The 15,807-nt window shown below is 43.4% G+C and overlaps 1 protein-coding gene across 2 annotated transcripts; it reads left to right on the top strand.

Moving 5' to 3' along the window:
- The first annotated feature begins 252 nt into the window (after window positions 1-252).
- Window positions 253-15,209, top strand: dhrs7cb (dehydrogenase/reductase (SDR family) member 7Cb). 2 transcript variants are annotated; one of them, XM_063004034.1, is made up of 7 exons: window positions 253-403; window positions 5,236-5,389; window positions 6,784-6,896; window positions 8,905-9,115; window positions 9,199-9,291; window positions 12,892-13,053; window positions 14,120-15,209. In XM_063004034.1, the coding sequence occupies exons 2-7, from the start codon at window positions 5,236-5,238 to the stop codon at window positions 14,329-14,331; spliced, it is 945 nt and encodes a 314-aa protein (XP_062860104.1). In that variant the 5' UTR covers window positions 253-403; the 3' UTR covers window positions 14,332-15,209. The 2 variants fall into 2 exon arrangements, with proteins under 2 accessions (XP_062860104.1, XP_062860103.1); XM_063004033.1 differs by lacking the exons at window positions 12,892-13,053; window positions 14,120-15,209 and adding an exon at window positions 11,674-12,550.
- The last annotated feature ends 598 nt before the right edge of the window (window positions 15,210-15,807 follow it).

The following is a 15,807-nucleotide window of genomic DNA, read 5'->3' as shown; positions in this document are numbered from 1 at the left end:
CTCACAAATCCCCTTTGGACTAAATGGGCACACATTCCCACATATAAATTCCAGAATCAGGTGTTATGGACCCATGATGAGGATGAACGGGAGGTTTAAACTGCTAATATGTCCCTCCTGATGAAAATCTACTTGATGGGCACGTCTGAAAACAGTTGATGGCGAGTTAGGTTGTCGTCCACATGCCTGAGCCAGGTTAGTGTGACCAACACATGAGACCTCACCGACTCAGCTGTGCGCTATTAAAAGCCCCTCTGTCCTGCCCAGCCTCCCCTCCGGTGCTGGAAGGAGAAAGAGTCTGGGGTCTGTGAATGGGAATGAGAATGAGGAAAGGGTTCATGCTGGTTACCTAAGCGGAAAATAATCGATCTTTCCACCGAGGGCTTAACTCTTCACACGCACTGTAAGTGGACTGAACATAAGACAGATTACACCACTGCACTGTGAGTGGGTGTGTGTGTGTGTGTGTGTGTGTGTGTGTGCTGTAGCTGATCAAAACACTGTCAACCTGTGTTATGATGTGTTTATATCCAGATCAGTGTAAGATATTTGAAGGAAAATAATTTATTACTGGAAATTGTAATAAGGCTTTTTATAAATAGTGAGTATTGATAACATGTGGTTGGCACGGTGCGTGGCATTTGTGGCTACAGATTAGTGTAGGGCAACTTATATTTAGAATCTTTCCTAAGCCTGGCTCTAGATGGAAATAATACCAGCCGTGCTATCAGAACAACCCAACCAGGCTCAACCAGATAATATAGAAGCTCGTTCAAAGATCAGACCAGCCCGAGGAACCCGTCTCGTCATCGTCCGCGAGTGAGCGGCTTTGTTCTTATCATTATTCTGATAATTAGATCATGAAACAGTGAACCAGTTTCCCCAGTTTGCACCCGATTGGCTAAAAGTTTGCAGCTTTGTGATCTTTAATCATTAATGTTGAGCAAAAACAGCGAATCCCTAAAATAAATACACAATTCTAACATATTCCATGAAAAATACCAAATTAAAATGACGTGTTCTGTACATTTTGGTGGCGTGTGAAACATGGAGGTCACAACACACCAGAGATGGGGACTCGAGTCGTAACTTGCACACACACCAACTTCAGACTTGACTCGGACTCCTTTCAAATAACTCAGACTCGACTCGTGACTCGCAAGAAATGACTCTTGGACAACAAAAGTCAGCAGCATTAGTTACGTGTAACAATTATATACAGTGTATCACAAAAGTGAGTACACCCCTCACATTTCTGCAAATATTTTATTATATCTTTTCATGGGACAACACTATAGAAATAAAACTTGGATATAACTTAGAGTAGTCAGTGTACAGCTTGTACAGCAGTGTAGATTTACTGTCTTCTGAAAAAAACTCAACACACAGCCATTAATGTCTAAATGGCTGGCAACATAAGTGAGTACACCCCACAGTGAACACGTCCAAATTGTGCCCAAATGTGTCAATATTTTGTGTGACCACCATTATTATCCAGCACTGCCTTAACCCTCCTGGGCATGGAATTCACCAGAGCTGCACAGGTTGCTACTGGAATCCTCTTCCACTCCTCCATGATGACATCACGGAGCTGGTGGATGTTAGACACCTTGAACTCCTCCACCTTCCACTTGAGGATGCGCCACAGGTGCTCAATTGGGTTTAGTCCATCACCTTTACCTTCAGCTTCCTCAGCAAGGCAGTTGTCATCTTGGAGGTTGTGTTTGGGGTCGTTATCCTGTTGGAAAACTGCCATGAGGCCCAGTTTTCGAAGGGAGGGGATCATGCTCTGTTTCAGAATGTCACAGTACATGTTGGAATTCATGTTTCCCTCAATGAACTGCAGCTCCCCAGTGCCAGCAACACTCATGCAGCCCAAGACCATGATGCTACCACCACCATGCTTGACTGTAGGCAAGATACAGTTGTCTTGGTACTTCTCACCAGGGCGCCGCCACACATGCTGGACACCATCTGAGCCAAACGAGTTTATCTTGGTCTCGTCAGACCACAGGGCATTCCAGTAATCCATGTTCTTGGACTGCTTGTCTTCAGCAAACTGTTTGCGGGCTTTCTTGTGCGTCAGCTTCCTTCTGGGATGATGACCATGCAGACCGAGTTGATGCAGTGTGCGGCGTATGGTCTGAGCACTGACAGGCTGACCTTCCACGTCTTCAACCTCTGCAGCGATGCTGGCAGCACTCATGTGTCTATTTTTTAAAGCCAACCTCTGGATATGACGCCGAACACGTGGACTCGACTTCTTTGGTCGACCCTGGCGAAGCCTGTTCCGAGTGGAACCTGTCCTGGAAAACCGCTGTATGACCTTGGCCACCGTGCTGTAGCTCAGTTTCAGGGTGTTAGCAATCTTCTTATAGCCCAGGCCATCTTTGTGGAGAGCAACAATTCTATTTCTCACATCCTCAGAGAGTTCTTTGCCATGAGGTGCCATGTTGAATATCCAGTGGCCAGTATGAGAGAATTGTACCCAAAACACCAAATTTAACAGCCCTGCTCCCCATTTACACCTGGGACCTTGACACATGACACCAGGGAGGGACAACGACACATTTGGGCACAATTTGGACATGTTCACTGTGGGGTGTACTCACTTATGTTGCAGCTATTTAGACATTAATGGCTGTGTGTTGAGTTATTTTCAGAAGACAGTAAATCTACACTGCTATACAAGCTGTACACTGACTACTCTAAGTTATATCCAAGTGTCATGTCATGTCATGTGTGTTGTCCCATGAAAAGATATAATGAAATATTTGCAGAAATGTGAGGGGTGATACACTGTATATACAGTATATGATCCGACATCATTCTGATCGTGTCATTTTCTGCTCTCTAATAATAATAATAATAATAATAATAATAATAATAATAATAATAACGCTCCGGCCGTCTTAACCCACAACACACACAATGTGTAAATGTTCCAGCAGCTTCCAGTGTAGTGATGAAGCGTCGCTCCCTACTCCCTACACAGTCTGAAGTTCACTTCATTTGAACATTCTCGTTACCTTTGGATCTGAATCTCACTTAAAATGGTGGAATACCCTACGTAGTGCACTTCACAGGAACGACCGGGGTGAATGAAACGCTTCTACAGAATCGGTGCTGATGGTTGAAAGACGCTTTCTGAACCAATCAGAGCTTCTGATTGTAATTGTTAGTAAGAAATGCTGTTATTTGCATTTATTCGGTTTGCGTCACACAGATGACGTGGTAATGAAACGCTCGATCGGCTTTCTAACGACTTCCTGTTTTACTTCACCACCGGGAAAAGTTTGGAGGTTTTTAATTATAAGCACATTTACAAAATAACGGATTCTGTTCCTAATGGGACGCACGCTTATAAATGTAATAGCATCTGGAAGAACAGAAGCTAAGGTAAGCAGCGGTTATGATTGTTTTTGCCGTGTTTGGGATTTTGGCCGCTGTGCCGTGATTTATCGAGCGCTTTTGTTCTGTAATGAAAACAAAACGTATCAGTTGAAGCTTTTAACTGGAACCTTCTCGTTACAGAAATTACATTCATTTACACAAGGAGGAGGAAAGTAAAGACACGAAGTAAAACGGCTAAATACACTCGCTAATCTGTTGTTGTTTTTATCTGAACTTACAGATTATTTCTTTATTTCTACGCTACATTTATAATATATGTTTTGTGTAGATTATATTGACTTGACTCGACTTGGACTCGTATTTTGTGACTTGTGAACATCTCTGCAACATACATCAGCGCTTCCGGCAGGGCAAACACCAGCGTCCAAGGGGAGCTGCTGTGTCAACAAAATGAAAAGCTGAAACTTTTCATAAAACACAGTGAAAAGAAGAATCTGTGATGTGCTCATTCTCTCAAATCTTTATTCAACTGATAAAGTAGAAAGAAAACATGCAACACGCTCCTAAATAGTCAGACTGGGGCGTTAGGGTGTGTGTCCCCTTCCCGTGTTTCATCAGTGTTCCTATTAATTCCACTTTTTAAAGTGTGAGGAACTGAGGACACTAATGGTTGCAGGTTTGTGAGTGGAATTTTTCTCCATTCTTGCTCAATACGAGACTTCAGCTGCTCAACAGTCCGTGCTCGCCGTCGTCTGATTCTCCTCTTCATGATAGGAGACAGATCTGGACTGCAGACAGGCTGCTCAAGCACACGCACTCTGTGTCGAGGAAGCCACGTTACTATAGCTTGTACAGAATAAAGTCTGGCGTCATCCTGCTGAAATAATCCTGGACTTGATGGCAGCATGTGTCTCTCTAAAATCCTAACATACATCTTCACGTCAGTGGTACCTTCACACACATGTGCAGGTCACCCATTATGTGGGCACTGATGCCCCCCATACCGTGACTGATGTTGCTTTTGCGCCTTTCACTAATAACAGTCTGGATGGTCCTCTACAACAAGCTGAACTGTGGACTTATCAGACCAAAGCACTCGTGTCCACTGTCTTTCGGTCCATCTGAGATGAGCTTGAGCCCAGAGAACTCGGAGGTGTTTCTAAATAGACTTGATGTACGACTTTCTCTGTGTGTAACAGAGGTTCAGGTTGCATTTCTTGATGCAGTGGCGGACTGTGTTAAGTGACGACGGTTTTCTGAAGCACTCCGAGCTAATGTGGATGTATTTATATTCATCACAGCGGTGTGATGGTTTCTTATTTAGTGCCGTCTGAGAGCTCAAAGGTCACGAAGATTCAACACAGACTGAGATCTCTCCAGATTTCCTGAATCTTTTCACAATATTATGTACGATAGATGGTGAAAGAACACAGTGGTGAGCCACGACCCATCTTTGCTTGTACTGAATGATCCTTTTGTAGGTCCTTTTATATTCCATCATGATTCCCTTACCTGGTACCAACTCACCTGCTCACTGTGGAACGCTGGAACTCTTATTTTGCTTCTGTCCCAACTTTTTTGGAGTCTGTTACAGCATCAAATTCTAAACCTGCTTCTGTTTACAAACTACAATGGGAATCAAATAAAGATCCAGTAGAATTAACACATCACACATTCTTGAGAGTCTTTCTTTCTCAAGGACCCAACAGTGGCAGATTAGCAGTAGTGGGGTTTGAACCAGCAACCTTCTCATTACTAGTTTGGTCCTGCCTTCCAGCCGGTGTTTTTTGTGGTGGCTCCAGACCTGTGACGACCCTAATCAGGATTAAAATTATACTGAAGATAAATGAATGACCTGTAGTGTTTTCTCTCTCTCTGAAGATGGCTGTCCCGTCTGTGATGGTGCTGCCCATGCTGGTAGTGGTGTTTGCTGGAATCTACTACCTCTACAACGAGATCATCCAGTTCATGTCCAAGTCTGTGGTGCACAACAAAGTGGTGGTGATTACAGACGCCGTGTCTGCGATGGGAAGTGGTAATGAGCACCGATACATTCTCAAAAACCTCCGACATGATGTTTAGAGTTTTAGCTCCTGCCTTAATTCTACACTCACTGTCCATGTTATCAGCTCCACTTACCATATAGAAGCACTTTGTAGTTCTACAATTACTGACTGTAGTCCATCTGTTTCTCTACATACTTTGTTACCCCCTTTCATGCTGTTCTTCAATGGTCAGGACCCCCACAGGACCCCCACAGAGCAGGTATTATTTAGGTGGTGGATGATTCTCAGCACTGCAGTGACACTGACATGGTGGTGGTGTGTTAGTGTGTGTTGTGCTGGTATGAGTGGATCAGACACAGCAGTGCTGCTGGAGTTTTTAAACACCTCACTGTCACTGCCGGACTGAGAATAGTCCACCAACCAAAAATATCCAGCCAACAGCGCCCCGTGTGCAGCGTCCTGTGACCACTGATGAAGGTCTAGAAGATGAGCGACTCAAACAGCAGCAATAGATGAGCGATCGTCTCTGACTTTACATCTACAAGGTGGACCGACTAGGTAGGAGTGTCTAATAGAGTGGACAGTGAGTGGACACGGTGTTTAAAACCTCCAGCAGCGCTGCTGTGTCTGATCCACTCATACCAGCACAACACACACTAACACACCACCACCATGTCAGTGTCACTGCAGTGCTGAGAATCATCCACCACCTAAATAATACCTGCTCTGTGGGGGTCCTGTGGGGGTCCTGACCATTGAAGAACAGGGTGAAAGGAGCTAACAAAGCATGTAGAGAAACAGATGGACTACAGTCAGTAATTGTAGAACTACAAAGTGCTTCTATATGGTAAGTGGAGCTGATAAAATGGACAGTGAGTGTAGAAACAAGGAGGTGGTTATAATGTTTAAGTGCTGCAGTTCCGCCCTCTGCTGGCTGATTGATGGTGCTGCACAGAGACGGGGGATAACGGAGATCGGTGCGTGACTCTCTGTGCGTTATACGGATCTCCATATGAACCCCGATACAGGTGCTGCACACGTGTCTGAGGGGTGTGTGTTAGTCACGACCCTCCTCGATCAGGAGTGGGGGGGGAATACGAGCAGGGAATTGGATATGACTAGACTGAGGGACAGTGCAATCAATTGAGGGTTAAGGGCCTTGCTCAGGAGCTAATTGCTCCATTAGTTTTCTCAAATTACCTTAAATAATTAAACACATTCAACTTAAATGTTCTACAGGAACACTATGCCATAATCTGACAACATTTCTGGAAATCTGTGAAGTATAACAGAGCCATTTCTAATGGTCTAGGACTGCAACAAACCACAGTGAGAGTCTGTGTAGACGCCAGGCAAGCCGATAGCATCATATCATTTCCTGTATCATTCCACTATACCGTCTGATCTCTCTGTCTCCTCTCAGAATGTGCCAGGCTGCTTCATGAAGGTGGTGCCCAGTTGGTGTTGTGTGGACCCAGCTGGGACAAGCTGGAGTCTCTGCACGACTCGCTGTGCAGCGGTTCGGATCCCAGTAAAGTAAGTACCGCCCGTGTCCTCACTAGACGGTCCAGTGACAGAAACACAGAGGCGGAGGAGTCGCGCTCGGTTCTACTTTTTGACGTGTGTGTCACTGTTTGCTTTTCCTCCGCTTTGATGAACAATGGGAGGATTTCCTCCGCCCGACAGATCCAGCAGATCTCCTGCTGTCCTTTAAATATCAGGACACTTCATGTCCAGTTCACTCCATCAGCTCCTCCATCATCGTAACTCTCAGGTTCCACAATGATCTGCTGAAATATCCATCGAATTAGACCCGTAAAATCCTCCTATTATTAAAATGACAGTTTTGCGTGCCAGCCTCCCGTTATTATTCTGTATTTTCTCACACGTTTCAGGTCATTGAACTCAGAGCGGCCCTGACCACCCCTTGACCTCATTCAGTCATATGTTTATCATGTTTAATGTTTATACACTTACACAGACACTGCAGAACTTTATATCTTTTATTTTCTTTACTTTAGAAACATAAAAACAGTATTAAACAAGAAATTACATCTAAATTAAATCTAAAATAAATATAAAATAAATACAGTATAAATAAATAAAGTATTACACTAAATACTATATTAATACTACTTCCTGTACCCAGCCTTTGTTGTTCCTGCATCAAACTCATAATGTCCACTTACATATGACCTCTGTGAATGACAGAATGAATTATGAGTCATTTGGGAGTCATTTAGGGAGTCAGACTGGGAGTTGTTTAGGGAGTCAGTTTGTGAATGACATGCAGTAGAATAAATTAGAGTCAGATTGGGAGTAATTTAGGGAGTCATTAAGGGAGTCAATTGGAGTAATTTATGGAGTTGGGTTGGGAGTCATTTAGGGAGTCAGTTTGGGAGTCATCCTGTGATTCTTCTAGAAGTAATTTTGGGAGTCACTTGGTGAGTCATTTAGGAAGTCAATTTTGGAGTCATGTAGGGAGTCAATTAGGGAGTCATTTTGGAAGTCAGTTTGGAAGTCAGAATTGGAGTCATTTGGGGAGTCAGTTTGGAAGTCATTTGGAGTCAGTTGGGGAGTCATTTAGGTAGTCAATTTTGGAGTCATGTAGGGAGTCAGATTGTGAGTCATCTGTGGAGTCATTTTGGGAGTGATCTTGGAAGTCTTTTAGGGAGTCAATTTGGGAGTCATTTAGGGAGTCAGTTTGGAAGTCATTTTGGAAGTCAGATTGGGAGTCGTTTATGGAGTCAATTTAAGAGTCATTTAGAAAATCAGTTTGGAAGTCACTAAGGGAGTTATTTCGTGTTTCATCTGGAGAGTCATTTTAGGAGTCAGTTGGGGAGTCAGAGGGAAGTCGTTTAGGGAGTCAGTTTGGGGGTCATTTTGGGAGTCAGATTTGGAGTCGTTTAGGGAGTCAGTTTGGGAGTCATTTAAGAAGTTAAAATTGAAGTCATTTGGGAGTCACTTGGGAGTCATTTAGGGAATCATTTAGGAAGTCAGTTTAGAAGTCATTTAGGGAGTCATTAGGAAGTATTCTTGAAAGTCAGTTTGGGAGTCAGTTTAGAAGTCAAATTTGAAGTCATGTAGGAAGTCAGTTTGGAAATAATTTAGGGAGTCATTTAGGGATTCATCTTGAAAGTCAGTTTGGGAGTCATTTAGGGAGTCATCTTGGAAGTCAGTTTGAAAGTCCTTTAGGGAGTCAATTTGACAGCCAAAATTAGTTCTGATTCGCTTGTTGCTTTTTGCGCTTGCTAGGACGCACCCAACCCTTTGTTCGATATATGGTGGTGGTTCTGCTTTGGTTCCATAAGACCTTGACGACTTATAACTGATGAAACCAGGAAGTCTGACCTCTGATCCTGGATCCTGGAACAGTGGGAGACCTTCCCAAGAGTTGCCCAGCCAGCCATAAATCAAAAAGTCAGACGACCGAGTCTATTAGGCTAGCTTACAACTGCTGAGATCTGGGTTTGAATCTCAGTGCTGCTATCAGCCAGCCAAGCGTCCACACAGACATGATGACATGTTGGTTTTTCTGTTGCAGACCTTCCCACCCAAGCTGGTTCTGCTGGACTTCAGCGACATGGATGGCATGGAGGAGGTGATCGCCGAGATCAGCGAGTGCTACGGCTACGTGGACGTGCTCATATGCAACGGCAGCATGAAGGTCAAAGCTCCGGTGCAGAATCTCTCGCTGGACATGGACAAAACCATCATGGACGTCAACTACTTTGGGCCCATCACCTTGGCCAAGGGTACGAGCACTAGCACGCACCGCCTGTGTTCTGAATATTATAAAAACGAGCTACAAATCAACAGTGTTTTTTTTTATGAGCAGGTATTCTGCCGTTAATGATCTCCCGAAGAACCGGTCATTTCATTATCATCAACAGCATCCAGGGGAAAATCGCCGTCCCCTTTCGCACCTCCTGTAAGATTTTAAGATTCTGCAATCATTTTAATGTTCTGACATGCATGCAGGAAAATTCTATAATTCTATAATCTCATAAACAAGCATTTTTTTCTTGTGTAAAGTAAACTAAATGTTCCTTCATGTGATAAAATAGATTATTAAATCCTCAGGGCTGGAAAACTCTGATAGCGCTGTTTGACCAAAAGAACTCTGGTTCTTGAACCGGTTCCATTCGGGCTTCTTAGAACCTTGGTGCCGTTTTCGGGAACCAAGGCTACAACGGAAGTTAACAGTACTAACATAATGGTGGAGAGTGTAGATTAACTGTGAGGATTTGTGCTGCTGTTACAGATGTTACAAAAAGCATCGATCAGCTGTTGCTGATAAAAAGACGTAGAAGGAAACTCCGTTCTTCGTGTTTGTCCCCACTGTTGCTTTCTCTAGTGCGTTCACATGAGAAACATTTTGCGCTTTGCTCTCACCGCGACCCTCTGCGCAAAACGTCGCTTTGCTCGGCGCTCGGCTTAAGCGGTAAACCGTCATCAGCGTGTGAATCTGAGCTGAATCTGCATCAGTGTGGAATAAGGTGCAGATCCAGGGTTACAGCTCCACATGTATCTGTGTTTATCTGGATTCTCCTCCCTGTTTTACTTTTAAACTTGTGTTACAGCTCCAGCTTCTGAGAAATGCTGAGAATCAGAATCAGCTTCTCCCAGAGTCTAAAACGCTTCTGGTTGAAAATAAAGCTTAACGTGGTTTAATGTAGTAAAAGAAGGAGACAGGAGCACTAAACTTCTCTTCATTATTACTGCTCATAAGTTCCTCCACTAATCACATTCCTCACTCGCTGTTTTACTCGCTGTTTTTTGATTCTGGATTTGTGAGCCCAGTGTGGAATTCGAACCCCTGGAACTCAGACAGTGCTGTTACCAGCAGCCTGGCTCCTAGCACCACGTCACACCAGCTCACCTAGAAATGTCTGAATATGTGGATTAAAATATCGATATTTTACCAGGAGCAGCATTTGTTCAACACCCATAACAATCACTTTTCAGATGTACACCGATCAGCCATTACATTAAAACCACCTCCTTGTTTCTACACTCATTGTCCATGTTATCAGCTCCATTTACCATATAGAAGCACTTTGTAGTTCTACAATTACTGACTGTAGTCCATCTGTTTCTCTACATGCTTTGTTACCCCCTTTCACCCTGTTCTTCAATGGTAAGGACCCCCACAGGACCACCACAGAGCAGGTATTATTTAGGTGGTGGAACACACCACCACCATGTCAGTGTCACTGCAGTGCTGAGAATCATCCACCACCTAAATAATACCTGCTCTGTGGTGGTCCTGTGGGGGTCCTGACCATTGAAGAACAGCATGAAAGGGGGTAACAAAGCATGTAGAGAAACAGATGGACTACAGTCAGTAATTGTAGAACTACAAAGTGCTTCTATATGGTAAGTGGAGCTGATAAAATGGTGAGTGAGTGTAGAAACAAGGAGGTGGTTTTAAAGCACAATAACCTTTCTATCGCTAGTCCACTGAGAGACCGATGTGAAACAAGCTCTGTTTGGGTTCGAGAACTTGATTTTGAACCGGTTCAGCATGTTTTCAACCAAAAAAAGCTTCCGAACTGTGAACCTTTGTTTGGTGCTGGAACTAAACAATATGAGGGTTTTCAGCGTGAATCGCGGCTCCATCCGTGGGCGTGTCGAGTTGTAGAGGATAGAGAAGCGACACTGGCTGTAAAGTTTATGATATAAAGTATATAATTAAAGTTTTTATTTTTATTTTTTATTATTATTCAGTTTGTTGCTGTACAGTTATACGGCTGCTAGTTTTCTTTTCACTCGTGTAACGAAGCATCTGCAATTGAAAACGTTTCACACACCGCACGTTTGTATCGTCTTCTACGTCTTTTATCACTGATAGTTGAGCGATGCTTTTTACATAAAACAAATCTATAACAGCAGCACAAATCCTCACAGATCATGTACACACCCTATCATCATGTTAGTATGGTTTACTTTCGTTGTGCCAAGCCCACCGATGATGGAGCATCCTCGGCTTCCAAAAACTGGTGGAAACATCAAATGTGGGTCGGTTCTTTAAAAAGCACCAATGTTTTAAGAAGCCTGAATGGATTCAGTTCAAGAACCAGAGTCCCTGATTAACATCCTCCCGGGTCAGTCGTTCATTTTGGAGAGACGCCCCGATCTAGGCAAGGTGGTGACGGTGCCAAAAACTGTTCTAACGTTTCTCCAGACTGGAGCCTTACAAATCTATCTCAGAGACTCAGTAATTGCATCCTTCAGGAGCAGCTTTGTCAGGGTCTGATGGTTTTCTATAGCCTGTTATCAAATGCTTAAAATAAATTGGGATGCTTAACAGGTGAATACAGGGACCTTGTGGACGGCTTTGGCAAGTGGTGCGTGAGGAACCATCTGCTCCTGAATGTCTCCAAAACTAAGGAGATGTCCGTGGACTTCAGGAGGAAAAGAACTGTGAGCACCCCTGTTACCATCATGGGTCAGCATGTTGAACTGGTGGACACGTACAAGTACTTGGGTGTCTGGCTTGACAACAGACTGGACTGGAAGGCCAACACAGAGGCTGTGTACAGGAAAGGGATGAGCAGACTCTACTTTCTGAGAAAGCTCAGATCCTTTAATGTGTGCAGCAAGATGCTGACCATTTTCTACCAGTCTGTTGTTGCGGGTGCTGTGTTTTTTGCAGCAGTGTGCTGGGGAGGCAGCATCAGAGCAGGAGATGCAAAAAAACTTAATAAACTGATCAAGAAGGCTGGCTCAGTCTTGGGCTGCTCACTGGATGGCTTCGAGTTGGTGGTCGAAAGGAGGTCGGTAAACAAACTCATTTCCATACTGGACAATCCATCACATCCCCTCCATGACCTCCTAATCAGACAGCGGAGCACCTTCAGTAACAGACTCATCCAGCTCCACTGTAAGAAGGAACGATACAGGAAATCGTTTGTACCAACAGCGATCTCACTGTATAACTCATCCTCACTGTGCCGGGACATCATTACTCACTGAGTTAATACCAGGACTATCAGGACAGACTCATGAAGCATGATCTGTCACTCTGTTTATTTCATTGCACACCTCTGTACATTTAATGCCAAGACTCCTTTGTAATTTTTCTATTATATTACATATTGCATATATATTTATTCCTACCAACATTGTACTGCAATACTTACTCAATATTTCCTATGCACCTTTAGCCTATTTAATTAATAATTTTAACTGAGTCTTTTATTTACTTAATACTTTTTTCTATTGTACCTTGAGCTGTTGTAATATTTGACTTTCCCTCTGGGATTAATAAAGTGATCTGTCTGTCTGTCTGTCTGTCTGTCTGTCTGTCTGTCTGTCTGTCTGTCTATCTATCTATCTATCTATCTATCTATCTATCTATCTATCTATCTATCTATCTATCTATCTATCTATCTATCTATCTATCTATCTATCTATCTATCTATCTATCTGTCTATCTATTAACAGAACCAGTAAGAGTCGTAATGGTATAAAAGCTTGATACGATGTCAGATAAACGTTACTGAGTTATTTCTGTTTAATGTTTGAGATGCTGCGTCCAAGCACGCGGTGCAGGCCTTCTTCGACTGTCTGAGAGCCGAGGTGGACGAGTACGGCGTCTCCGTCAGCACCATCAACCATACTTTCATCAACGCTACGCCCCAGGACGCCACCCCCTCCAAACCTAAATCCACCAACGCTGTGTGGGCATGTGAGTGATTACACGCCGACACACGAAAACACACCAACGGTTTACATTTAAATTTTTGGCATTTAGCAGACGCCTTTATCCAAAGCGACTTACAATATACAGTCTGAGCAATTGAGGTTTAAGGGCCTTGCTCAGGGGCCCAACAGCAGCAACCTGGCAGTGGTGGGGCTTGAACCAGTGACCTTCTGATTACTAGTCCAGTACTTTAACCACTAGGCTACAGCTTCCCCGTAGGCTACGGTTTATGACAAACTCGTCAATGCATCAGTACAACTGGAATTCTAACACCAACGTGCAACATGACAGTAGGTACAGCACTGTTGGGTTTAAGAATGTTTCTTAAGACCACAAAACTCTGTCAGAGAGATTTTTCATTATCTGGAGAACAGATACACTGAATTGCCCTGAAACCGCTGCTCGTGTGTTAGCCCTGCGATGGACTGGAACCTTGTCCAGGCTGTATTCTGCCTCAAAAGGTTGCAAGGCCTGGGTCAGCCCGGGTTGGACATCCAGCTCGAGAAAGGAGCCTCTCCTATACAAATGTGGTGCCCCTGTTTTTACCGAGTCCGTTGTGCTGTGCGACCAATGCCCGGCGGTATAACTGAGTGGACAGAAAGCGGCCAGTCTGATTTTCAACCCGTGAGTTGGAACGTGTTAGCCTGGTCAGGCAATCCATCTAGGAATTAAACCTGGTACAGATCCAGAGTGGAGCCCCTCAGGTGGTTGGATGGCGTACTGCGTCATCGTCCGGCGGCTTCTGACGCCAAACCAACGCCAAATGTACTGCTATTTATTTTTTGGAATACATCTGCAAGGCTGAAAGGAAGGAACTTGAAGTCTGGGCCACCCAGGTTTGGTCCATTCCAGCCTAGTGTCCAGAAATTCCTGGTGATGCCAGTCACACCACGACTCTGATCAAAATGTGTTTAGATCATTAACAGTATTCAGTGTTCTGGTACCTAGTTGTGGATTAAAGCTCTGATAAACTATGCCAGCCTGCTTAATAACTCCTTAAACCTTAAACATTTAACCTTTTGATTCTTCTCATTTCGTCCGTTGTTTCTAGACATCCTGAACAAGCTGACCACTCACGGCGTGAACCCCAAGGCCCTGGCCCGTGAGATAGTCCGCGTGGTCAACCGGAAGAGGAGAGAGGTGCTCCTGGCTCACCCCATCCCATGGACCGCTCTGTACGTCCGCTCACTCGTGCCCAGCTTCTTCTTCTCCGTGGTGGCGGCGGGGGTGAAGGACACAGCCATGGGTCAGCAGCTCAAATAGAGACGCACATACGGAAGGAAACAGAACGGTTTACAAACCAGTGTGTTTTTAGGAAAGTGTGATTATAGCCGACTAAGTAATGTGGGTTTGGAGCTTGGTATGATCTGTAAGTCTGTGAACACTGAGCCTTTTGATTTATTAGCCTAACAAAACATCATATGTAGAAGTATAGTACGTGTAGCCTTGGATTCGGTCACAACTGTTGCCATTAGATGGATCCATGTACAGTGTAATATACACTATTATCTAATGAAACGATTCAATATTTGAGAAAGCTGCTTGTTAGGTCTGTTTGTTATGTGGAGAGTCGGAACTGTGTTTAACTTGCCTAGGGCTGCCTTTCTTTTGTTTTAAAAATCTGTTCTACATCAGTGGTTCTCAACCAGGGGGCAGAGGCCAAAAAGAGTTCCCATTGCATTTTATTAAGAATAGCACAATAATCATGTGTGGTGGGACATGAAAATTAATAGACTGCTAGCACGTCAGATCTCATAGTGTATTATAAATCTATTTTAAACTACTATACCTATAGCTGGGTCTTTGAAAGTGAACGGACATGTGATTGTTTTTAACAACGACAGCCAGCAAAACTAAATACAAGGTGAGACGTCCATTTAAAAACAACACCTTTTGTCATAATAACATAACACGTGTCCAGGGGGTCTGAGAAAGATTTTTTGAATACAGAAAGGTCTGAGAGAATAAAACGCTGTTCTATGTCACCACTATGTACTATGTATGTCAAAGGAACCTTTAAAGGAGCTACACTGTCCTGAAATTCTCCACAGCTACTCTAGTGACTCAAAATATATTGGAATCCTTTAAGGTACCGAAAACAGGTCCTTTCAAAAAACATTAAAATAATCTGTGTAAAACAACAGTGTGTGTGTGTTTTTTTTTTTACTTTGTTTTTTAACTGTGTTTTTTTAAATAACTTTTTACAATGCATCGATTACACTGGCAACGACAGCAAATCATGCAACATGACAGTAGGAAACTGAGGATACAGTGTTGTTGGGTTCAAGAATGTTTCCTCTGACCACAAAACTCTCTGTCGGAGGGATTTTTCTTTATATGGAGAACAGCGGTATCTTTCCTACACTGCCAGTGCCACTAGTGGCTTAAAATACAGTACATTGGAATACTTTAAGGTACCAAAAACAAGATTGTTTGGTGTGTTTTTAAAGCCCAATAACTTCTAACATGGCACAGAAACAATTCTACATCCCAACCTGCATTAAAAATACCACATTTAATTAATATGCTGATAATCTGTAGCAGATGGAACACCTTTATTTGTGATATTTATATATAGAATGCAATCAGAGTTAAAGGTCTTACTCACTGAGCTGGGATTCAGACTCACAACTTTCCAAGTGATAGATGGAAGCTTTACCTATTAGAATAAGACTTTCCCACTTCATCGTTTGTCCCTAATGGTTAGTGCGAAGTTCACACTACACTACTAAGATCTCT

This window comes from Trichomycterus rosablanca, chromosome 10 (genome assembly GCF_030014385.1).
Source record: "Trichomycterus rosablanca isolate fTriRos1 chromosome 10, fTriRos1.hap1, whole genome shotgun sequence".
In the NCBI taxonomy this organism is placed as follows: domain Eukaryota; kingdom Metazoa; phylum Chordata; class Actinopteri; order Siluriformes; family Trichomycteridae; genus Trichomycterus; species Trichomycterus rosablanca.
Note: the sequence above shows the minus strand (reverse complement) of the source record. Positions and strands in the feature narration are given on the sequence as shown.